This window comes from Salminus brasiliensis, chromosome 19 (genome assembly GCF_030463535.1).
Source record: "Salminus brasiliensis chromosome 19, fSalBra1.hap2, whole genome shotgun sequence".
Taxonomy (NCBI): domain Eukaryota; kingdom Metazoa; phylum Chordata; class Actinopteri; order Characiformes; family Bryconidae; genus Salminus; species Salminus brasiliensis.
In genome coordinates this window covers 6,865,256-6,892,324 of record NC_132896.1, presented here as the reverse complement: position 1 = coordinate 6,892,324, position 27,069 = coordinate 6,865,256, and the positions used below count along the sequence as shown (strand labels likewise).

Here is a 27,069-nt window from a genome sequence, read left to right as displayed (position 1 = left end):
GTTCCCCCAATTAAGCTTTTTTTTTACCCACTTTTAAGTTGTAGATGGCCAGTTTCATCCCCTACTAAGGTCACCCTTTATCACATGATGTTACTTAGCTGGGAAGGTGAAGTCTTGGCACTCCTGTCCAAAGGATGCATTGTGTTTTAATATGGTATATTGCATATTGCTGCTGTCACATAAAAACCTTGTATCTCCAAAATGGCAACTTTACAGGAGAAGAAAAAAAAGTAAAAATCCTTTATCCCAAGTCATTTTGGAGCATTTCTATTGGTCCAGCCATCCAATTTGGACGAAATGTAAAGAACAGACAGACATTTTATAAAACGACAACATCCAGTAATACAACACAAAACACCTATACTGTACTTACCTTACTACATAATGTGAATGCAATGTAAGTATATATTGTAAACCTTTAGATCTTAAATACATGGCAGTTGCAATGTAGGCATGCAGGCACAGTGTGGTATTTTATCTATCTCACACAGCCCCGCTGGAGTGCTTCGGCAGATAGAGCATGGTGAAAGAGATGGAGGAATGTGTACAGGAGAGCATCGTCGCTAGTATGATATGAGGTGGAGAGAGACACGAGAGAAAGGAGGTGCAGTGGAGACAGCCAGTGCAGGCGGGCAGCTCTGATGGACCTTCAGCCTCATCGGGTTTGTGGACTTTGTGGATTGTGCACCTAGCTGGTGATCCTTCATACACCAGCTTTATTTTAAAAACCAGAAAATGACCAAATACAACGTTCAGTTAGTTCACAGGGTGATAAAGTGAACACTGCACAGTTTTAAAATCAATCATTCAATAAATGTAATTCTGTCAATCGGACCAGAGAGAGAAGAGGGTTAGCATTAGCTTAGTTAGCAGGAGAACCATCTGCTCACCACAGAACTAATTCAAGTCTGTAGTTGAACTTGCAACTTACTACAACCTTAGTACTTACTACTCCCACCTGTTTTCAGAGCGTGACACCACCAATCAGTGAGCGCCCAGAGCACCCTCCACCCTGTGGCTCTCTTAAATGCACACGAACATGATTGCTACCTTGCTCTTTTACAAGGATCTGGACTGAAGCTGGTGTTAGAAAGTGGAACTTTAGAGAATGTCACAAGCTGAGAACATCTGAAGTAAAAAAAACATGCATTCTTATGCTGCTGTGAAGACAAACTAAGGATCAATGGCAGAAAATGAAAAACCTGAGCATTGTTTTGACAGGCTTCAGCAGCTATTATGCTGAGCCTTGCTCCAGAGGCCTGTCTCAGAGGGCCTGATGTATGTTGAGTGAGGGGTTCTTCAGGTTACAAGGTTATGGGTGTTTTCTGCATGGCCTCATCATGCACTCACGCTCACTTTCTTTCTCCTCCTTCATTAAAATTCATAATTTTTCATCAAATAACTTTATTTTCTGTGGTCTTTTTTCTTGACCTTATCATCTTGACTTCACATTTGCTTATTTATGGCTTTGACATCCACAAAATAGTTTCCTGCACCAATGTGTTATTACTTTGATGAAAAGCAAGAGCTGTGGTAAAGGCAAAGGCAGCCTAATCATGGCTCTGGTTCAGTGTTTAAAGCAGATCGTATTGTGTCCAGCACAATGGTGGGGTGATTGGGTTACAGAGACCAACCTTTGGTGTTTCACAGCTTTATGGCCTTTGGCGTCACTTCGGTGAACCTAATGTGAGTGAAAGGAGATCTGCAGGCCAAAACGTCTCTTCCACACGCTCTCCACTCACCCTCTAACTGAGGTACAGTGAGGTACAGTCTGCTGCATTCGTGCACAGAGCTGGGGCCACTGGAGCCCAACACTTTAGCCCGTCAGCTGCCCTTTGACTGAAATAACATGACTCTTGACCCTGTGCAGCAAATGCCGCCTGTGTGTGTTTGTGTGTAGTGCTAGAAGTTGTAATTGCTAGAAAGGGTGCCCCACCTGCACTTTGTAGAGCATGTCACCGAGCAATCTGACTCTGGTGTTGGTGGAGTTTCTTGGATTTCTGGGTCGTGTGGGTAAACAGTGGTGGGTAATTAGAGAAGCTGGCAATAAAGTCGGATTATAGCTTAGCACCGTGCAGTGGGGCTGCACCACTGATGGCAGTCTATGGTCTACATAAGACCTACACAACATGACAAAAGACATGACAGAGTAATATCTACACCACTGTTTGAAATAGTCCCTCATTAATTCATCCAGTAAGAATGTAATTTCAGGCAATTTTAATGGCAATTTCCTTTAAAATCATACTGTGTGCAGTTTATATAATCGTTCATTAATCATAATTGAGGTAAAATGCTCTATAAATCAGCATATTACCTGGAGCTCATATCGCCCTGCACTACTAGCATACTAGGTTCGTTCTCCATTGACATTCCTCAATTCATTTGAAAAGTAAATTGGTCAAATTCACAATAAGCACATCTAGAAAAAGCACACCAACACTTACATTATCTCCATTTTACCTGTAAACCGTAAAACAATGACTTCTCATCTAAAAACTAAAACTGTCCTGCTCCAGGGGACTGTGAGCAGTAACAGGAACAGGAGCGGTAAAGGCTCTAAGACAAGGTAAAACAATAGATGGCACTCCTGTAACGGCTCAAGAACCCAAAGGAACAAACTCTGTAATACTGCTTACATCTACCAGTAAAAAACACAAGCACACACACACACACTGTGAGGGAGATGAGAGCATGAGTGAGATTCCGTTTACACTTGTATTAAATGTGGACAAGCTCCGTCTCTGACCACCCAGGAATGTGGTCTGAGTGATCAGATCGTAATCCGATCACAATGCGTCTTGGGGGTGTTTACATCTGGCTTTTCATGTCGACAAGTGAAATCCGAATGTGATCCGATCACCAAAAACGCATGTTAATGCAAGGTGTAAACAGGCTCTAAGAAAAATCTGCATTTTGCTAACAAACTTTCTCATTGATGAACGAGGATTACCAGTGTGTATTACCACTTTCCTCATTTGCATGTTTCGTTTTTTTTGTCAGCATTAATGATCCATAATACCATTAGGAGAAAATACCACCTAGAAGCTAATATAGAGTATATTAATGTTTTCGCTGTTTTTAAACATATAGTATGTAACCACACAGGCAAGTCATCAACTCCACTCATCTGATTAATCAATACATTTAAAACAGCAGTTCTTAATGTAATGGAGGGAACACCATGGAAAACATCACAACTGCATTCAAGAAGAGCTTAACTCAGTATCAAACACTCTTCAGCAGCTTGGAGAATGGAGAATTGGTTTTTAAATCACTGATGATAGATATTCTTGATATGCTTAAAAAGTACATAGTATATCACAATAAAATGTATCATAATATATTAAAATATTGTCATGTTGCCCACCCCTATGCACAATATGAATTTAAGAGCATATTGAGGATACTGACAGTGCTAAAAGAACACTGCACATTTCATTACAGAGATTGTAATTGGTCCTTAAAATGTCCTTAAATATCATGTTATAACATTTTTACCATATTGTCCACCCCTTCATCTGATATCTTTAAGACTGTTTTGGAAATATTTCGCTTTTCTATGATGTCTCTCTATTTTGGCACCCAAACAAGCACTGATCATATACCATTAGGTTTGCCTTAGAAGAAATTAAGTAGAAGAAGTCTCACAATATAAAGAACATCTACATGTTAATGAAGACGTATTAACATGCTTTATATTGTGAGAATGTTTTTTCTTCTACTTCATTTCTTCTTCGATTTCACACTTTGGCTTCTGGCTTTACATTCTTTGTGTCTGTCTGTTTTTCATTCGTTCCTTCCTAATCTCTTGCCTGTGTTCTTTCAGGCCCATCTCTCCCTCTCCAGCTCCCCCACTTGACTCCATTCAACACTCAAGTAATCCATCAGCAGAATGCTTTGTTCCTTGCTAAAGTTTCCTGCTGAGTAACAAGGCCGGGTCCAGTTGAACTGCCCAGCAGGCTCTATAATCTCATAATTTAACTGTGTACTTACATTACACTTCGCAATAAGGCTTGATGTTCTTCGTCATACTTTAAGCAGTGTATATCGCTGATAGCAGTGCGCTTACATCTGCGATAACACTTCAGACTGAGCTTACAGATGATGGAAGCTGACAAAGGGCAATGGGGCAGCAGGAGGAACTGCACCATAAAATATTGTGGAAATAAAACGGCACCCTTAACTATGAAAAATGTTAACTATGAAAACTCTTGCCACATTCAGGACCAGTTCTTCAAGCCTGACTGATGCTGAAGTTGCCTTTGGGCTGGTCAAGTAATACAGAGTGCTTTCAAGATATATATAGAAACACTCCTGTTCCTTGCTCATCTATCCAATTAGAGAAACAGACAAATGGTAAATAGAGGATAATTTAGTGTCAGAACCACTTGGTAAAGCAAGTCGCTCATCTGGGTCTATGGATCTATGGATCCGTTCAAGCATTAGTGGAAAATGACCCATTCATTACAGCTGACAAGACGAGCCGCTGTTAAAGGATTCCTCCTTTCCACAGCCATGTTACAACACACAGCCAATTCGGGAGGGAGTGGGATGGATGTGGTTGAAGGGCAAAAAGCTTAGCCCCAAAACTGAAGTAGCGTTACGACCTTTTAAAAGATCAAATCCAGCACTCAAAACCAGACAATAACCAAAAAAGGGGATTTTCAAATGTGCAGTTTGCAGCGGCCCAGAATAATCAATTCCACTCTTCACTGTGAGGACTTGGCAGACTGTGTTTCTCTCTGATGATCTCATGGTTCTTCACGTCTGATGGTGTAAATTGTGCCTCTGAGAGAAGAAACCAGACACACGCGCAGCAGATTCTTTTTTGGTCGTAAGTGTTCTGCTCTCAATTTTGGTCTAAAACAATCTGATATTTTTGTGTGCGTTTGATTTTTCAAAAAAAAAAAAAAAGAAAAGAAAAGAAGGGAAAAGTAAAGCTGACTCCAACCCTTATTATGAAAAGGGACCCTATCAGGGACCCAGGGTATTTCTCAACACTCTTCAGCACGCTTACAGACAAAAGATCTCAGTCTTTCAGTGTATTCAAAGCAATCTCCTGTAACATCAGAGCTCAGAAGAGCAGATATCTACACCCAACACGGCCAATTAAAGCAGACCTGACAATGCATCCATTGTTTTCTGCAGCAAGGTGTCAAAAAAACACTTTACATGTTTTAAATGACCTCTTATCAGTCGCAGGCAAGTGGTGGTGCTGGCAGCTCTTGTCTCTGTAGATAAAGCAGCAGATTCTGTAACTCGGTGTGGCTGGAGCGTGTTGGTACTCATGCCAGTGTAAAGACTGTCGCCAGAAAGGGCAGGGTTCAGTTCAACAACACCAAACCTGGGAGGGACCACCTAAGCTAAGGGCGACGACAAACAACAAAGTCTAAGAACCAGAGTTGTGCTAAAAGAACTGTATCAGCTTCCTTGTGTCTCAGAAGGCCTGTTGAAACAGGCAGCTATCAGAGATTTGGCAGTGGGGAAGATTTATGGGAATTATTAATGTGTTCATTTGTTTGAACAAATAAGCAATTTGCTGTAAGTGTTATTCAATAAATGTCTTAAAGGAGTGGCCTACCAGTACTGCACAATAAATAATTAATTAATGGCTAAACGTGAAGCTTAAGACGAAATGCTCAGTGGACTTAAAACAACAAACGGACAAACAAACAAGCAAACAAATAAACACGTCAATGAATAACCTCATTCTCTGGTTTAATCCATGTAAAGTTGAGTCACACAGCTTACAAATTCTAGTAATGCTTCTCATACAAGAAGAAGCACAGCAAACAGGTGGTATCCTTTGCTTTTTTATGATACACCGTCTAAACTCCAGCCAGCTATTATACTAAGTGCATAAATCCACACAACAAATGGGAAACAAACACGGTTGTAATGTGTGAGGCTCAGAAAGGCATAGTAACAATGGATCATTGTGCAAAGTTTTCAAACATGTTAAACCACTGGAAACTGGCATCTCATGATATCGTCCTTATTATTTTTTTCAAGCCTTGGAGGTCTTTGGGGATCATGTTGAGAATAAGGCATTATAAAAATACATCTGTTTGTTTTCTGCCTTTGAAAGTAAGGGCACCGGTCCAGCATCGCCACGGGCTGGGACAAGCGCTCTGTTTTTGACATCCTCAATTAAACGCAACAGCAAGAGACTCTGTTCAGTTCAGTTCAGTTCAGTTCAAAGTCACTACGTGCAGATTCAAAACTGTGAACTACTAAATTTCCTTAAAGAAAGGCACAAAAGCCAAACGTCCCTATCTGTAGAATATCGCCATGACCCGATGCCACACTGGCATCTCTGATGCGTTCCATTAGTTGTCCAAGCAGGGCTTTTGCGTGCCCCACTAATTCCCCTGCTCAGGGTATCAGGTAAGGCTTGCTTTTCTTTCACACAGTGCTTTAACTAGCTGTGTCCGCTGAGGGGTAAGTTCTACAAGAGCTGAGTGACACCCTGAATAAGCAGCTAGAAATGGCTCAGATAAGCTCCTATTTGCCATTTGTGTGCATTGTGTGCGAGCTCAGGAGGTGATAAAAGTGAATAGTCACCGGCCAGCGCGAGCCCCTCCATTACTTAAGCACACACATTCATTCACACAGGATCCAACAGGCCCATTGTGTGGGTAGTAACGTCACCCTGAATCAGACCAGCAGTGGTGTTGAAAGTGTGAAAAAATGAAGGAGAAAAATGAAAGATTTAGTCTTAACTCAGAAACATTGCTGTTGACGTTTAAGTGGCTGGATGTCAGTGTGGTTTTGTGTAAAAACAGTCAGGATTCATTTTACGTGAACATTTCCAACCTCTCTTTATCCTGTTTTTCTAACCGTGCCTTTAAGATTGGCTTCTGATTGGCTGAGTCATTAAAAAAATCTTGTAAGCTTGTAAAAGCTGCTTATCTGGGCAGTAAGTGTTTATTTCCTAAGTAAAACACTAATATTAGAATAAATACCAGTAACATTCATACATAAATCTGTGGTTTTACATCACTGTGTTCATTAAAACATCTCCAAAGCTCTCCTCATTATAGTATTATTTATCGTTATCATCCAACACCTGCTTTGGTAAATCCATGCTTAATGATTTAGTGATCAACACATCCACGCTGTGCTGGCTGGGGGCCTGGGAGTGCTTTTAATATTATGTGCCACATTAGCAAGTGTCCACAAACTTCTGGCCATATAGTGAACTTTCAGTCATGTCGAACGTTTAATCATTGCTGTAGTGATGCTGTGTGTGGGCTGACTGACTGACCTGCTCACTGCCTTCAGTGCTGCTTCAGTGGGTTTAATGATTGAGACACAGGCAGGGGACTGAGTTAACCTGAAAGGAGGGTGTGGCAATGCATTACGCTCTGTGTGTGTGTGTATGTGTGAGTGTGTGTGTCCACACATGCATTAAGCAGAAGATGCATAGCAGTGCTCTTCAGCAAACCCACCCCCCACCTCCCAATCCCAGAAAGCAGGAAATTACTACAGGGAGTAAAAACGAGGAAGTGCGGGGCATACTGAACTCTACATATTAACAAACATGCCTGTGGGCCAGTGACTCATCAAGCTTACCCAAGAAACCTTTCTTTCATCTGACACTTTACACATGTACCTGAACTCAGCCTTAAGAGCACAGGCAGGAATCCGGTGCTGGAAGGCAAGGGAAAAGCACCTGCATGGATATTCAGGAACAGATAAGCCTGTCTCAGTTGTAAATAAACACAGCACAGCCCACCCTGTTGGTAACAGCATGCCAAAGGAGGAAGTAATAAACAGCATTATATATAAAATGGACAGAACAGTGGAGCGCAGCCCAGTCACACTCCTTCAGACGACAGATTGCAAGCGAATGGCGACATTTATCAGTTACCGTTGTGTGCTTATCTGCTTTATGGGACCTCTTATAGCCCCTAATCCCCCTACCACCACAAACACATACACACTAGTACAACTGCAAGATTCACATTATGTCAAAAAGTGAAAAACGGCAAAAATGGAGATACGCTTTTGAGTGACAAAAGTATTGGGACACCTGCTTGCTTCTTTTAAAAAGAAAAAAGGGTGTAAAAAAGAGTTCATCTAAAAAAATCTAAAAACGCTATTGTTGGAGAAACTGTCTCTGCTGTCCAGGGAAGAAGGCTTTCTACTAGGCTGTGTAGCATAGCTGTGAGAATTTGATTGCATTCAGTGACGAAAGCATTAGTGAAGTCAGGATGTTGGATGATCACCACCCCACCTCATCCCCAACTTCCCAACTCATCCCAACAGTATTGTAAGGAGCAAGAACCCAGTTCTTCCACTGCCCCACAGCGGTTTCATACCCCTCTATCTTACACTTGGCTTTTGGCACGGTGCCAATAGGTGCTGCTCCTCTTCTCTACAGGGACTAGACAAGCTGTGTGTCTCTGTCAGTTACAAAAAAGCTAAATGCATTCATTTGAAGGGGTGTCCACAAATATTTGGACACTAATCGAACACTGCCCCATCATATAAACAGCACTTAGCAAATAGTGGTCTCTGACTAAAAAAAAAGCTTTACGCTTAAAAGTTAACCTGAACTAGTAAAAAGCACTTTCAACCTGTGGGGAGTAAAATAGAGGGCATGAGAGAGGCTTCTGCCTCACAGGTGCTGGCTTGAAAAAGGAGTGTCCTGCACCTGGGCTCCAGCTGCCCACTCTCCTCCTGCTCCTGTTATGGTCCAGAGTCACGCAGGGGCGTCTACCAGGCTAGAGCTGCCAACACCACAGGGCCTGACGCTGTGAGAAAACATGCAGCTGCATACATCCACCTGCTTCACTGCTCATAGCTGTTGGACCGTGCTGTGTGCGTGCGTGCATGTGTTTGTGTGTGTGTGTGTGTGAGAGAGAGAGAGAGAGAGAGGGAGAGGGGATGAGGGTATTTGTCAACTGTAACTCTAGATGACTTAGCTAACTCCACGCAGGTCTAAAACACTCCACCACCAGCATCTGCGCTCGCTCACTCCAACTCTGTGTGTGCTGCATGTGCATCTTATCAGAGCTTCACTGAGAGCAAAAAGACTCAGGCAGGACACGACAGGTATGTTTTCTTTCACTACTGTTCTGTTTCTGCACAGATAACGAGAAACCTCCCACAGCCGAGCCCTGACCTACGAATGATACTCAGTTTTGCCACTTTGTGCGAACATGACCGAACAACACACGCGCACACACAGGCTGCAGCTTGCTGGTACTCATACGTGCCCGTCAAAACGTACCCTTAATTATGTGTTGTTTGAACATTACAGCACATCATTAATACACAATATAAAACTTTATATGTAGTGGGATCAATTACATTTGGACAAAAGTATTGGGACACCTGCTCATTCATTGTTTCTTCATAGTATTCTAAAAGAGTGTATCCTGCATTTGTTGGAGTAACTGTCTCTTCAGACCAGAGAAGAGATTACAAGATTTTGGGACTAGCACATCTGTGAGGATTTGATTGCACTTAGCGACAAGCACGTTAGTGAGGTTAGGATGCTGGATGATCACCACCCCACTCCACCACACCACTCCCAACATCTCCCCAACTCATCCCAAAAGTATTGGATTCAGCTCCACTGCTCCACAGCTCAATGCTGGGGGCTTTATACTGCTCTAGCCCACACCTGGCATTAGGCATGGTGCCAATAGGTTCATGTTGATCTGTTGAGCTATATGCCGATAGTCCTATTCTATTGGCAATTCTTCTCTACATAGTCTACACAAGCTGTGTGTGTGTGTGTGTGTGTGTGTGAGTGTATTTGCATATCTGTTTCAGCAATGGGTGTAACTTAAGAGTCTGAACACATTCATTAGAAGGGGTGTCCACAAATATTTGGACATATAGTGTATGAAATAAGCAATCCCCTTAAAGCGCTGTTTTATTATGCTTTTAACCCCCCCTGTCTAAAATCACGCCCACTCAGCCACAAGTGCTGTTATAATTGAAATGGCCGTCGATCAAATCTCCCTCAATTGGAATTATATTACACAGTGTAATCAATCAGACTTCGTGTTCAATTTAAAAGCAATCAGCATTTGCCAGTTGTTTCGCTAGTCAATCCTAATCAGATGATAATTTTGGCTTTAAATGTAGCTGTCTGTTATTTTTAGTCACATGTGCCCCCCTGCTATTAAGCTTGTTGGTGAGGTTCCAGCTCTTTTATGTAGCCACAGGACGCCTTAATTACTACGCAAATTGGACTTATAAGCCTGTCCATATGAGTACAGGATATTGCTGAGTAAAGGCAGACTGGGGGATCAATAGTTTTAAGAGGCTATTCTTTTCATTAATGGGTAAAAGTCTTTTTAAGGGTGCTGGGAATGTGTATCTATACTGTTATTCAAATTACTCTGCATCCATGCAATGAAAATGGTATAGAAAACTACACCATAGAAAACTACAAAAACTCTATATTAAAGAAAGAAGAACTGTGGTATCTCTTCTTATACAGTTTTATATGGTTTTTAGGTACACTATGTGGACAAAAATATTGGGACATCATTAAAAAAACTTTTTTTTCCAGCTTTTTACTGTCCAGGTAAGGTTTTCCACTAGATTTTGGAGCACTGCTTTGAGGACTTGATTGCATTCAGTGACAATAGCATTACTGAGGTCAGGATGTTGGATGCTCACCAGCCCACCTCTTCCCCAAAAGCACCAACTGGACCAACACAGTTCCACTGCTCCACAGCTCAAATAATCTTCTTCATACCCTTCTTGCCTACATCTGGTTAGCCAGCTTCCCTTTAACTAACAGCTCACTAATTAGCTAGCTGGCTAGCCTCTAGGCTGACTATTAGAAAAAACAACAACATCTGTACAGTGTTAGTGATGCACTGACATGGCAACCTGGATCAGCAACACAGAAAAAAATGATATTTATTTCTGTAAGTTTACAAATGCAAGAAAATCAGCATTTTATCTGCTATTTTAGTGCAGTAATCCAAAATCATCCAAACCTTTATCAAATATAGTTTGAAACATTGGTCAATTCTTAACACCTTTGATGTCTTAAAGCAAATAAATAAATAAATAAATCTGCTGATAACTATATGATCTTCATTTCACTGTGCAACCTAATAATATGATATGCTTGTAATCATGAGTATCGATTATAACACATCCATTACCAAGCTTTTTTCACTTTAGCACAACAACAAAACAAAACAACAACACAAAACATATAAGCTACTTATAAAACTATTTATTACATTATAATGCTACCTTACTGAGAGAGATATCACTGCAGTTGCCCTACAGCTTAGATGTCCAGCATCAAGCAGTCGGTCTAAACGCACTGCATGATCAAAAGACCCATCGATTTTTGACATGATGTAAATGAGATGAGCAAGTGTGAAGAACGTAGGGTTATTTATTTTTAGAGCTGTACAATACAAATCAAGAATTGCTATTTTTAAGAGCGAAAACTCTTTTAGCATCAAACAGTGATCCACAAATACACTATTTGTCCAAAAGTTTGTGGACAGCCTTTCCAATGAATGCATTCAGCTACTTTAAGTTGCACCCATTGCTGACACAGATGTACAAATGTACAACCATTCAGCTTGTCTTGGCCCTGTAGAGAAGGACAGCCAGTAGAATAGCACTCTCTGGAGCAGATAAACATGAAACTACTGGCACTATGCCTAAAGGGGTATAAAGGGGTATAAAGCCCCCCAGCATTGAGCTGTGAAGCAGTGGGTCTGTGTTCTCTGGAATGATGGTGGAGCTCCATCCATAATTTTGGGATGAGTTGGGGATGAGATGAGGTGGTGATCATCCAACATTCTGACCTCACTAATGCTCTTGTCGCCGAATGCGATCAAATCTTTGACGCTGGCCTACAAAGCTCAGAAAGGACCAGCCCCTCCGTATTTGAAGGGCAATGGTCAAAAGCCGATCCACACCAAGAGCCCTTTGAGCTTCAAGTACGGCTCGGCTCGACCCGCCATCCCTCAAAATCCACGGAAGACAAACGTCCAGGCTTTTTCTGTCCTGCACTGAAGTGGTGGAATGAGCTTCCCCTGGGTGTCCGAACGGCCAAATTGCTTGCTGTCTTCAAACGCAGGCTGAAGACCCTTCTCTTCAGAGAATACTTGGGTGAATAGCAGAGTGGTCTCCTTATTGACTTGTGTTTAGTAGAGTCTAAACTTAGAGTATCTTTGAATTTTTTGTCTATTCAAACTAGCTGAGGTTTTTCTTGGGTAGATAGTAAAGCACTTGCCTAAGCACTCTGCCAAATGCCATAAATGTAAATGTAAATCTTCACAGCAATGCTAGCACCGAAATCTAGCAGAAAGCCTTCCCTGGACAGTAGAGAGAGTTAATCCAACAAAAGTAGGATAAACTCTTTTAGAAAACTCTTGATTTCAGAAGAAGTTGGAGCACAGTAGTTGAAAACACACACAAAAACAAACCCACAGCAATTTGGTCCAATTCATCGTGCCCCTTTAGAAGGTAATAGTTTTACAGCCTTGAGTATATTGCTCTGATAAAAAATGATAAGTAAGAGAGAGCCCGTGTAGCATATGCTACTGAACATGACACGGTTATAAATCCAACTGATGGCACCAAGGACCTGTCCCGCCCATAAAAACAAGACAGCGCTGCTTTACTAGAAAGCTGGAACTAAAGCTTCGCAAGAGTGAAAGAATGACCGATTTCACTTTATAATACGAGCTCTCCCATCATAGTAACCATTCCTATAAATACTGTTTTCAGACCAGAGCACTTATCTAGTGACATTAAAAGCTATTTTGGCCTTGGTACGTTCATATAATGAACACTCATAGAAACTGTGCGGATGACGGAGTTTGGCGCGGGGGAAATGCGGAACAATAATATTTGAGGTGTCCGAGTGGGTCTTCTGACGTGGTACATTGAGAGCACTTTGTGCGTTTGGACAGATGAAGGACAAGGGCACTGAAACACTGAGGGACAGAGCAGACGAGAGAGCAGAAGGCCATGGAGCAGTTAGTGGAAAAGGGAAACAACTTGATTCTGGGGCCATCTGAGCTGTTAAACCAACTAATTCAAAGACTGCCCCACACAAAGGACACCTGTTGGGGTGTCTGAGGTCCTGGCTTGCCAACAGAATAGAGATTCAGATAAGATAACTGAGACAGACTTGCCGGGCTGGAGAATGGTCACTCTGAACCATGACAGTTTAAAGAGCTTGAGTCCTTCCCGCAGACTCGTAGGGGCTTAATAACCACCCCTTTATATCCAACAGTGTCATTGCGTTGTGGTTTTTGTATTCACAACAATGTGATGATAAGGAATGTGCAATGTGTTAGAAGGCAGAGATCAGGAGATCAGCGTGCTAATGGAGAATGGGCTAAGACCTCGAGCTGATGAAGGTTTTCCAGCAGGCTGCTCAAGCCATGTTTTTCTGTCAACATTCATCACAGTTCACAGAGCTTTAGCTATGCATGCCTCCCCATTACGAGGCCCAGTCTGAATATCTTTGCATGCTAATTACAAGCCATTAACATTTGTGGCTAACTAGGCAGATCACGGTGAGATATGGGCATAGTGTGGTTAACTCGTATAACCCTGTTCTGCAATGAACTCTGAGAAGCAATGGCCCTGTATTTATTGACAGGCTTCTCAGCAGTTAAATTCATGTCATTATTGATCACCGTGATTTATTGATTGATCCAATCCACTGTGATGGATGAGCTAGCCAGGCAAGCAGCTCAGCAATTTACAGCTATGCAGAAGATGAAGCAGAGTGGCAGTGATAAAATGTCAAAGCAGCCTCTTGAAGCTCTGTAGGATCCTGTGGTGTTTGAGCGATGGTGGAATTAAGGAATATTAAGGGTGTAGTGATTTCAATACAGCACAGATTACCTTTGCAAATGCAAAACTGTATAGTCAACTGCTTTGGTCTCTTCCAAGGATCTCCTTTTTTAAAAGCAAAACTAGAAATCTGGATGCATATGCTAGGCCTTTCTCCTGGAATTGTGTATAAAGTCGAGCGGTGGTGTTCTCAAAAGCTTATTTTGCTACAGAGCTGGAGCAGCAGGCACTGAAAACACACACTATATATCCAAATGTTTGTGAACACCCCTTCAAATAAATGCATTCAACTTCTTTAAGTTGCACTCATTGCTGATGTGCAATCAGATACGCAAATGCACGCACATCACTTGTCTAGTCACTGTAGAGCAGGATTACCAATAAGAATAGGACTGGGGAAGGTAAACATGAACATAGTGGCACCATGCCCAATGCCAGGTGTGGGCTAGAGGGGTATAAACCCAACAGCATTGAGCTGTGGAGCAGTGGGAGTGTGTTCTCTGAAATGGCAGTGCTCCATCCCACACTTTTGAGATGGGTTGGATAAGGTGAGCTGTTGAGAATAAGGTGGGTTGGGGATCATCCAGCCTCCTGACCTCACTAACACTTAGTAACAATTCAAATGCAATCAAATCCTCAGAGCAATGCTCTAAAATCTAGTATAAAGCCTTTCCTGGACTCTAAAGACCCCAACAAACAGGATAAACCCTTTATTAATTCCCTTGAGTTTGGGAGAAACAATGAATAAGCAGGTGTCCCAATACTTTTGTCCATATAGTGTACTTTTTAAAAACTTTTTTGAGATCTATCTAAGCTAAATCAGTACTTGTAGTTATTGCAATATTGACATCAAACACAACCAGTCGCAACCACTTTTACTCCATGATTTTTGTAGCTGTTCTGATTAAGCAAAGATTTTTTAAAAGTAAATTACGTAGGTCTTCCCTTCCAACCTTATATCATACCATATTACTGCTTTATCAATGCCTTGCTCTTATATTGCACCATACTGCCATTTCATTATGTAGACATCTCATCAGTTGTCATCCATATCATGCCACCCTACAGTCAATTATTCAATTTGTAAACAATAAACAGTAGTGAAGCAAAGAGCTGAGTAAACAGTACCAGTAACCTCATAAAAAATCTAATCAACTTGATAGTCACACAGATCCTACCTGATTGTAGGGCTTCAGGTCCGAGCCAGATAAGTGGTAGAGAGGCTTAGTGCGGCCCTGCTTCATAAACTCCCTGAAGAAGTCGTTGATCTTAGCGATAGAGATCACACACACTGTAGAGCTGGCTGTGGGTTCAGGAGAGTCGGGTTTGCTGCGGGCAAAGGCAGCAAACAGCACATCTTCTCCTTCATTCAGGTCCGTCTCCTTGGACAGGTCGCTGCCAGCTTTGGCTACATGCGCCGCCTGAAGGACGTTAAAGACCATCTGAGTCGAACGCTTTCTCCTGCCCTTCTCTGAGTAGATGCACTCAAAGGGCATCTCCACATAGTGCTGAAGCTCCAGATCGGAGGAGCACATGCGCACAATTCGGGTGTGGAAGGCCTTAGAGCTGCTGCTTTCTCGCTGAACGGTAAGGAAGTAAACATATGGGCCACTCTGGAAGGAATAAACGTAGTTCAGGGGATAATTCCCACGCAGCCCTGGCGCTAGGTCCATGTAGGACTGCTTAGAGACGAACTCAAAGCGGTCTTGGGTCTCCCACATCTTTCGCACAGAGATAGTGTGGTGAAGACAGCGAGAAGAACTTGGAGTGGAGTCAAGAGGCTCTGAATTAGCGACAAAGAACCTCACGACACCACCAACTTCTACGTTGACAATCTGGGTTCCTGCAGGGCCGGCGATGCAGTGACTGCCGTCTTCGTTATGCGAGCGCATACAGTTCACATCTACGTCAAGCTGGCCATCTTCCAGCAGGTGCCGGGTGCAGACGCCATCTCCCACTGTGCCACAGCTGAAGAGCTCAGGATCGTAGTAGGTCTCCATCACCAGAGCCATGCTGGTGTTGTTAGCGTTGGGGGGTTTGTCTCTGCAGCCTTTACAAGCACTGCATTGCGGACCCTCATGAACAGGCCCAGTTTTATACTCAAACATCTTCTTGAGGTCTCCTGATAATGCATAGAGTTTGTTGGTCGCACCCACGTATACGCTACCATTGAAAACTAGAAGCTTCTGGACAGGTGTGTCTGACACAAAGTGAGGGAGATCGTAGGTCACGGAAAGATTGAGTTTGGAGATTTCTCTTGGCTCCTTACATTGCCCATCTATGCTCCTCCACAACGTCTGGAGAAAGACGAGAATGCAAACAGTAGAAGGGAGGTTCATTCTCATTTTGTTCCTCTGGAAAAGAGAGCAGAACCAAACTGTTACAGGGTGAAATGGGCAAAATATATCATTCAAGTACATCAATTGTTGGTGTCGCCAGCTTAGACGCAAGCATCTACGAACGATGCCGGTACACACATAAGCCCATTAGAGAATTAAAGCAGGCAGAAAAAATCTTCTGAGGCTAGTGATTGAGACAAACTGTCCTGGTTAAATGACATGGCTAAATCCCTCCCCCCTGTAACCATAATGGCTCTGAGATCACTGCCTTCAGTTCTAAGTTGAGGGGTACTGTAATGAAAACCTGCCCTTGAAATAGTCAGAGGACCCGCCATTCACCGCAGCCTATGTGGCCGAGCACTGATAACAATATGGGTGAGATTCAAATGTCGCAACAGCATTTCTGTGGTAGAGTAACAGTGGAAATGAATCACTAAGCTGTGGCTTGCACTGAAAGCGTGGCAGTGACAAGTCTAAGTTTAGACAGCATCCTCAAGGGAGTGGTTGATAAACTCGATTAAGGCGGGTAGGCTGCAGATGCTGGAGAAGTGATTTATTGTTGGTGTGCTTAAATGCTTTTCATTTAGGAGGATGTTTAAAAGAGGGACCGGGGCAGAAGAGAGAGGGAGAGCGACACAGAAAGAGAGACAGAGAGACGGAGAGAGCATCAGACGCTGCTAATCTCAGCTGAGTATCCTTATCTGAAGTATGTAAGCCTGAACAAAAGGAAAGTCCTGCATGGACAGAGCCGTAACAAGGGCCTTAAATCACCCCTAACTTTTGTTGGTGGTCCTTTAAAACTGGTTGATTTCTGATGGGACCTTTTTTCTGTTTAAACAACTGCATCTTTTATATACGGTGATGTGCAGAAAGCCAAGTAGGCCTGCATTTAAAATAAAAACAAAAACAAAAGAAAAACAACAAAATTGCTTAAATTAGTCACAAACTTTCCCGTTTTAACTCATTTCTACTAGCTATACCACATAAACCCACTTTACCATTCACCTCCATTCTTCTACCTGAGAACTGTCCCAGTGTGAAACAGGGGTCCGGGAGTCACACAGTAAACAGAGATGAGGGTAGCAGTGGTCTTGTTTTTTGCAAGCTATGAGGAAAAAACGTGGAAAATTGGACTAAGACTAAGACTAAGAATTTATTATAGACTATTTTAGGTTACACAAAATAAAAAATAACAAAAATAAAAAAAGTGAATAAAAATGGGCTACCTTGAACCTTTAAATAATGCGAATCAGGACCAAGAAAAACTCAGAAACTATGAAAATAACCCATTAATTTCCCACAGAAAATGCAGGAAAAACACAGCTATATTTATTCACAGAAAACTCAGAATTCGCCTCAGACAGAAACGCAATGCCGGACAGTTCACGCGACCAGCAATCGTTTACGACTAAACCTGAACCCAAATATTCAGATCTTATTCAGATCATTTCCGTCAGGAGATTAAAAACAAACAAACAAACAAAAACAAAAAAAAAACAATAAATAAAAACTTATAACTGAAACGTATATTTTTACTCACCTGCTCGAGACCCGTCCAGAAACTCTGCTCACATCTTTCAGCTCGTGCTGCGCTCAGGCGCCAACTCTCTCTCTCGCACACACTCGCTCGCGCTCGCGCTCTCTCTCTCTCTCTATCCTCGCTGAGCAAGTTTCCTCTCACGAGATCCTTCGGTAAACTTTGGGGGGAGGAGGAGGGGGGGGGGGTCAGTGGAGGACCCTCAGTCCGGTTGGGAATCTTTTAGCTAGCTACCTCCTGATGGGATGGGGTTCGCTCCCTCAGGCTGCGGCTGTGCTTTCACTCACTCTCTCAATAACACAGAGGCTTCAGGTGAACGCGCGCGCGCGTGTGAGTGTGTGTGTGTGTGTGTGTGTACGGTCAGTTACGTCACGGAGCCACGGAGTAGCGGAGCAGCTGATTGGCCGGCAGAGGTCTTCTCCTCCTCAGGAGTGCTGCTATGTGCTATTACTGCATAATGACATGAAAAATAACAACATTAGCCTTATTATTATTATTATTATTATTATTATTAATAATAATAATAATAATGATAATAATAATAATAATAATAATTTGTTGAAATGAGGATGTACCATCATTTTATAAAAGGGAAATTCCACCAATTTTCTATTTTCAATTTTCTGTTTCTATCAGAAATGAGACTCAAACACAAATTGAAATATGAAATTATGAAATATTCCATTAAGAAATCATTTAAATCCAAGCTTTTGTTCACAAACTGCTTTACTGTGTAATCATAACATTTCCCTGCTCAGACACACCGGATCCACCTCCTCAGTGAAGTGTCAGGTTTAGTGGTTGCACCCCTGATCTAAATGAATTTCACACACATTCTTCCCTGTTGTCCACAGACCTCCTGCAGTGGTTGGATTTTTGGATCTTCGCAACGCGGGCCCACACACTCTCAATGGAGTTTACAGCTGGTGATTGTGTTGCAGTGACATCACTTGAGCCCACTTCCCCACTCCTCTGGATGAGCGCTGTGGTATCTTGCATTGACTTGTTGAAAGACTGCGTCATACCAGGTTGGTTCTCCACCAAAAAAAAAGCAGAGATAGATTCTTCAGACACCTCCGAAACAGCTGGTAAACATCAGTGTGTGATGCATGAACACCTGAGCACTTTTATGACTGTGAGTGTAATAACAATATAATAATAATAATTATGATAATAATAACAACTTTATCAATAATGCAATGTGGTAAAAAGCAATGAACCACTTTATTCATATTTAACTGGAACAAACCCTATGAATGGGCAGGTGTTTCAGTCACATGGATTATCACAATGCCTGTTATCAGATTAAAGCAGCAGTATGTGAAAATTGGTATTTCTTGCTCCTGAGCTCCCCCTACAGCCAGGAAGTGGATTTCACCTTGAGGACACTAGGAGCTTGTGGAAAGTGAAAGAAGCTTGTGTACTGAGGCAGATATGACTAGTTAGCCGTTAGCAGCAGTCGGAGCTGGGAATATCAAGGATAGAGACACTATTCTCCTTATTACCCATCAGTGGAGCCATTATTTTATTAAAAAACATTATTTTACAGTGTGAAATTGATGATGATAATACAAATCATAGATCAGATAACACTAATAATGATAATAAAAATACTACTGAGGACAATGATAATGCTGATAATGCTTTTGATAATTAAAAAAACTATTTTTTTTAAAGACGAATAAAAAATAAGTCTATCAATATACATATTGATATATATATATACTTTTATCATATATATATATATATATACACACACATATACTTTTTAGTACTTTTTGTAATATTTTTCTTATTGTCTTTTTTTTGTCCTACCCTTGTAATTGCCTTTTTGGAGAAACAAGGTATTTGACATATGCAAGGGGTCACAGTATGACTAAGTGCAGTTTGTCATCACCCTCGGCTAATAGGTTACAAAATAACAGAAAAAAATGTCCTTCAGAGTAGCCATCACTGGCCAGTGGTAAAAAAAAAAGTCCAGTCCTAAACCAATAACATATAATGAATAACGTGAAGACGTGTGTGATTTCACTTTGTCATGGCTGTTTGTTGCGTAGTCTCTGTGTTATAACTCATTAGCCTTAATAACGTGTCTCTGACTGTACTGAACAATAACTCTGTATCTCTGTATCCCGCTGTCAACAAAGCCTGACTGTGAGTGAGGCCGAGCATTCCCTCTCCCCCACTGTAACTCTCTGTGACTGTTACTCTCACAAAGTGCGAAGAGGAAAAGGTCACAGCCGTGGTCAACCTCACTTTGCCACCCAGTAATCACCAAACCCGGTGTATGTGTGTGTGTGTGTGTGTGTGTGTGTGTGAGACAGAGAGAGAGAGAGAGAGAAAGAGAGAGAGCGAGAGAGAGAGAGAGGAATTTGGGAACTATGACACACTTGGCAAATATGTTTACTCACTCACACTCACCACACCACCTGCCCCTGGCCTGCATTTTCAGGCACGTTACACGTAAACAGCTCACATTTCACAAATATTTGGATAGGCCGAGTTACTATTTTTGCTATGTTGTCCCGAACCTATTCTAAAGATTCCTGACGTTTTTACACCCTACCATTACTTATAACAAGCCAGACATTCCCAACTCAGCCCTTTTAGTCCCACCTAGTGGTGATTAATCTGCACTGCACACAGTTTGGTCATGGGAGATGTGCCAGGAGGAACAAAAAAGTAAATTAAAATAAATAAATAAATAAATAAATAAATAAATAACATCAGATTAACAAGATTAACTTTTGCAAGAGAACATCTAGACAGGACACTGAGCTTTGAGGAGCTTTGAGGAGATGAATGGAAGGGGTTTTCTCCCTGTTTGGTCTCTTTCTGATGGTAGATGGGAAGAGCTACCTGTAGGTCCTGTGATGACATTTTAGGATCACTGGAGAGGTCTTTACCATTTTGAGGTCTGAACTTGGGCTGAACTTGTTAGAACGGCCTGATCTGGCCCTGTTGGCAGTTGTTTCACTTGTAAATGATTAAGCGGGGAACTGGAACAGCGGCTGATTTCTTGTTCTGAGATCTTTTTAAAGCCCTTCCCAGACTCATCTGCATCTACAACCCTCTTTCTGAAGGCCTCAGCGAGCTCTTTGGCTCTGCCCATGGTGGTCTTCACCCCTACACTTCAACTATCAAGAGCAAATCAGACTAAATGTCTCGAGGTTTAAATAATACAGACTCCTTCAGAATCCTCTCTAACCATGTTCAGATCATCTGCAGCTGATGTTCTGCACCTGATTCTGATTTTAGACATTTTGAGCCGTAATAAATGTGTGTGGAAGGGGGGGGGGGGGGGGGGGGTGTCTAACATTTAATACTTTTTCTTGTTTTCTTTTTACAAATCATTTTTTAAAGTTGAATGTGTTTCGTTGTATTACATCCATCTCTCAAATATCCAGATATTTAAATATGTTCAAAAAGACAAAGGATGACCAGGGTTATTCAGACATTTATCCATGACTGTAAGTGATTGACTGATTCAGTGATTCGGTCTGAATGAAACTGCAGCTTGTGTGAACTCACTGTTCTAATGTAAATAGACTTGTCACAAAATAGACCAGACACCAAGTCTTCTTAAATGAAAGTGTTAAAGCATTCCTCAAACAGACTTTCTTATTCAATTATAATTTACCACCTTCAGGTCAGTGCTCCGTAGGTTAACTGCTGACCAAACCATTCTGTTACTGTAAACCTTGATTGATGGTCGACTCATTACAAGCCTACTGGTTCACTTGCCTCCACTCTCCATCAGCACAGCAGTGATTTAGCTGCATACTTTGGGATCAATAATGTTGTCCTTTCCTTTGCTTCAGATTGGCAGCTTACATGCAAGGACTGTGCATCAAGACTGGTCATAATTTATAGTATTCCTAAATTCCTATGCAGATTTTTTTATTTTGCAATAAATTTCAGTGTGTATGTATATATATATATATATATATATTTATATATATATATATATATACACACACAATTCGGTTCATAATAACCCAGGTGTGAAAACATTTTGGTGGTCTAATACTTTAAGTGAGGGTCACTCAATAAGCTCTTTGTCTGAACAAGCTTATCAAAGACTGAGGATTTCTCAGCTTATCCAGAACACACTGTTATAACGGCATTGCTTTAAAGCTGATAAGATATTTCACATAGACAACAGTTCTAGTAAAGCTACTAAAGCTCCTTTTAGAAAGTGGACATAGCCCAAAACCCAAACACCTAAACATAACCACAAACAGTCAAACTCTTTCCGAACTGATCAGGTGACCTAATTTATGGTAGGTTTTCTGGTTTTCTTTATGGCAGTTTCACCAAAATCCGGCTCTAGAACTCAGATAGAACTGCACAAATGTCAAAATAAGGATCTGTAGTCTCGAAATTTAGGGGGAATTACATACACTTTAAAAGTTTCTGTAAAATTAAATAAATTAAATGGAAACAGTCAGGAACGAGACGCCCAAATAGTTACATTCCTCCAAGAACTTCCTCACATTCAGAAAGTTCTGGGATTGGTGTTTGGTCTAAAATATAAAGGTGCACGTATTTGTACTAGGTACACTGATATGTGTCCTCCGCATTTGATCCATCTGTGGAAGTGAACACACACACACACACACACACACACACACTAGTGAACTAGGGGCAGTGAGCACACTCACACCCAGAGCAGTGGGCAGCACCCAGGGAGCAGAGCTGTTGAAAGACCTTGCTCATGGCAGCTTGCCAAGCCTGGGTATCGAACCCACAACCCTGTCATCAATAGCCTGGAACTCTAACCGCTGAGCCGCCACTGCCACTGTGCCTCCTAAGTTAAAATAGTCCCCAAAGTCTTGACCACTCCTCAGCGTGTGTTGGCTATTAAAGACTTGTATTGGTTTACTGATGGTTTTGGATAGAAAATAAGATTGCTATGTTTGTGTAATTCCTTGTAGACATGGAGACACCTGGCTCCATTTACCATCACTGTTAAACACCTTAGTTAGTAAGTTTCTCTATAATAAAACTTTTAACACCAAACCACTCTGAATGACTTTTTTTTTTTTTTTTTACATCTTAATGACTTAATTATGCAGAAATTGTAAAAATTCAGTGGAATCCCCCATTAAGGTGACGCTGATATGAAAGGTCATGGCCCCTTTATTCAGATGACCTCTAATTTATTCATGTGAAAGAAATACGGCTGTGTGTTTAACGCTGATACAGCCCAAGAGACATGTTTTCCTCTCTCAGAGGGAGACGCTTTTTAGCCTTGTTAAATGTTTATGAACGCTTTTAGGCACTGAACCCCTCACAGTGTCGCTCACCATGGCAACAAATATCTGACACAACCCAGTGTGACACACACAAATACGCAAATGGGATATTTATATTGCCCTATACATTAAAACCAGTTAAGTGATTAACATTGATTATCTGGTTACACTTGGCTTCTGTTAAGGGGTGGGATCTACAAATTAGGCCTCAAGTGAACGGTCAGTTCTTGAAGGTGATGTGTTGGAAGCAGGTAAAATGGGCAAGAGGGAGATTCTGAGCCAGTTTGACAAGGACTTAATTGTGATGGCTAGATGACCGGGTCAGAACATCTTCAAAACATCAGGCATCATCAGGTCTTGTGGGATGTTCCCGGTATGCAGTGATCAGTACTTACCAAGAGAGTGGTCCCAGGAAGGACAACCAGTGAACCAGTGACAGTGTCATGGGTGGCCGAGGCTCATTGAGTAGATACAAAGAGGGCCCCATTTTGCCAACTTACAGAACTTAACCTTTTAAACTCTGTGGAACCGCCGGTGGTTCCTGGCTTTTTTCCTCACTGGTGTAACTTACGAACAACCCAGCAAGTTTGCATTGCTTTGCATGTATTTTCCGATTAGTAATACTTAGAGTGTAATAAAAGTATCTGCTGCTTACATATTGGTGCCAGAAACCACATGATGCCTTCAGAGGTTTTGTGGAGTCCATGTCTTGACAGGTCGGAGCTGTTTTAGTGGCATGAAAGGGACCTACGCAGTATTAGGCAGGTGGTTTTAATGTTATGGACAATAAATGTATCTTAAACCTTGACCTCTGTATAAAGAAGGAAAACAGCACAATGTGCCGAATGCGTCAGAAATCCATGCTTTTCTATTATTGGTTGGTTCATTTGTCTAGACAGAAACCAGAGCACATACACTCATGTGCCACTACAATGGGCAGCGCACTACAGAGCAAATGTGCATTTCAAAGGTATTTCCTGTTCGTTTTCCTGCCAGCTGAGGATGACGGGGGTCATTGCTAACGTGTTGTTTTTGTACTGCGTCTCTCTGGTGAGAGTGATTCAGTATATCTAGCGGGCAGAACCGAACACCTGGCTGAGAAACACAGCAAACCAGAACAGGTGGCTCTCAGCTCTGTCTGAAACACTGTCGTCTCATCACAAACACCACCTGTGATGACCTGTGATGTGCACCACTTTTCCAGGGCCAGTTTTAGACCTCTTGTCTTTGCAAAATATGAAACTTAATTCCCTTCATATTCATCTGTGTGCAGTGAGAGGAAGCATCTGCTACTCTGACATCAACAAGTGATAAACTGCATGCTTCTATACTCTCTCTTGTCCAAGTCAAACTACACACCAGCTCACCTCATTTCACAATTGATATGAAAGGGCAAACAGATGTTGTGATGCCCCTGGGCCTGCTTTAATCAGCAGCTAGTAAAGGCAAGTCTTTCCTCAACAATCAGCAAATCACCATGCTCTGTATTTGATTAGTTAAAGATTCGTTAAACCAGAACCTACTGAAGATTCATTAAACCAGAACCTACTGAAGATTCATTAAACAAGAACCTATTGAAGATTCATTAAACCAGGACCTACTAAATATTCATTAAACCAGAACCTACTAAAGATTAATTAAACCAAAACCTACTGAAGATTTGTTAAACCAGAACCTACTGAAGATTCATTAAACCAGAACCTACTGAAGATTTGTTAAACCAGAAACTACTTAAGATTCATTAAACCAGAACCTACTGAAGATTTGTTAAACCAGAAACTACTATAGATTCGTTAAACCAGAAACTACTGAAGATTCATTAAACCAAAACCTACTCAACATTCATTAAACCAGAACCTACTAAAGATTCATTAAACCAGAAACTACTGAAGATTTGTTAAACCAGAACCTACTGAAGATTCATTAAACCAGAAGCTACTGAAGATTTGTTAAACCAGAACCTACTGAAGATTCGTTAAACCAGAAACTACTGAAGATTTGTTAAACCAGAACCTACTGAAGATTCATTAAACCAGAAACTACTGAAGATTCATGAAACCAGAACCTACTAAAGATTCGTTAAACCAGAACCTACTGAACATTCATTAAACCAGAACCTTCTAAAGATTAATTAAACCAAAACCTACTGAAGATTTGTTAAACCAGAACCTACTGAAGATTCATTAAACCAGAACCTACTAAAGATTAATTAAACCAAAACCTACTATATATTCATTAAACCAGAACCTACTGAAGATTAATTAAACCAGAATCTACTGAAGATTCATTAAACCAGAACCTACTAAAGATTCATTAAACCAGAATCTACTGAAGATTCATTAAACCAGAAACTACTGAAGATTCATTAAACCAGAAAATACTGAAGATGAATTAAACCAGAACCTACTGAAGATTTGTTAAACCAGAAACTACTGAAGATTTGTTAAGCCAGAACCTACTGAAGATTAATTAAACCAGAACCTACTGAAGATTCATTAAACCAGAACCTACTGAAGATTAATTAAACCAGAACCTACTGAAGATTCATTAAACCAGAACCTACTGAAGATTAATTAAACCAGAAACTACTGAAGATTTGTTAAACCAGAAACTACTGAAGATTCGTTAAACCAGAAACTACTGAAGATTCGTTAAACCAGAATCTACTGAAGATTTGTTAAACCAGAAACTACTGAAGATTCATTAAACCAGAACCTACTAAAGATTCGTTAAACCAGAACCTACTGAACATTCATTAAACCAGAACCTTCTAAAGATTCATTAAACCAGAACCTATTGAAGATTCGTTAAACCAGGACCTACTAAAGATTAATTAAACCAGAACCTATTGAAGATTCGTTAAACCAGGACCTACTAAAGATTAATTAAACCAAAACCTACTCAATATTCATTAAACCAGAACCTACTAAAGATTCATTAAACCAGAACCTACTGAAGATTAATTAAACCAGAATCTACTGAAGATTCATTAAACCAGAACCTACTAATGATTCATTAAACCAGAATCTACTGAATATTCATTAAACCAGAAACTACTGAAGATTCATTAAACCAGAAAATACTGAAGATGAATTAAACCAGAACCTACTAAAGATTAATTAAACCAAAACCTACTCAACATTCATTAAACCAGAAACTACTAAAGATGAATTAAACCAGAACCTACTGAAGATGAATTAAACCAGAACCTACTGAAGATGAATTAAACCAGAAACTACTGAAGATTTGTTAAAACAGAAACTATTGAACATGAATTAAACCAGAAACTACTGAAGATTAATTAAACCAGAAACTACTGAAGATTTGTTAAACCAGAAACTACTGAAGATTTGTTAAGCTAGAACCTACTGAAGATTAATTAAACCAGAACCTACTGAAGATTCATTAAACCAGAACCTACTGAAGATTAATTAAACCAGAAACTACTGAAGATTTGTTAAGCCAGAACCTACTGAACATTCATTAAACAAGAAACTACTAAAGATTCATTAAACCAGAAACTACTGAAGATTTGTTAAACCAGAACCTACTGAAGATTCATTAAACCAGAAACTACTGAAGATTTGTTAAACCAGAACCTACTGAAGATTTGTTAAGCCAGAACCTACTGAACATTCATTAAACAAGAAACTACTGAAGATTCATTAAACCAGAAACTACTGAAGATTTGTTAAACCAGAACCTACTGAAGATTAATTAAACCAGAACCTACTGAAGATTCATTAAACTAGAAACTACTGAAGATTTGTTAAACCAGAACCTACTGAAGATTTGTTAAGCCAGAACCTACTGAAGATTAATTAAACCAGAACCTACTGAAGATGAATTAAACCAGAAAATACTGAAGATTTGTTAAACCAGAACCTACTGAAGATTCATTAAACCAGAACCTACTGAAGATTTGTTAAGCCAGAACCTACTGAAGATTAATTAAACCAGAACCTACTGAAGATGAATTAAACCAGAAAATACTGAAGATTTGTTAAAGCAGAACCTACTGAAGATTCATTAAACTAGAAACCACTGAAGATTTGTTAAACCAGAACCTACTGAAGATTCATTAAACTAGAAACCACTGAAGATTTGTTAAACCAGAACC

General features: G+C 40.8%; 1 protein-coding gene across 2 annotated transcripts in view; it reads right to left on the bottom strand.

Moving 5' to 3' along the window:
* The window catches only part of met (MET proto-oncogene, receptor tyrosine kinase), a 47,672-nt gene extending 29,659 nt beyond the window's left edge, over positions 1-18,013 (bottom strand). For both annotated transcript variants that reach the window (XM_072663314.1, XM_072663315.1), the window contains exons 1-2: positions 17,695-18,013; positions 14,994-16,169 (exon numbers count right to left, since the gene is read on the bottom strand). In XM_072663314.1, the coding sequence (XP_072519415.1) occupies positions 14,994-16,160 (1,167 nt within the window). In that variant the 5' untranslated portion in view covers positions 16,161-16,169; positions 17,695-18,013. The remainder of the gene's footprint in view (positions 1-14,993; positions 16,170-17,694) is intronic.
* Between the last annotated feature and the right edge of the window lie 9,056 nt (positions 18,014-27,069).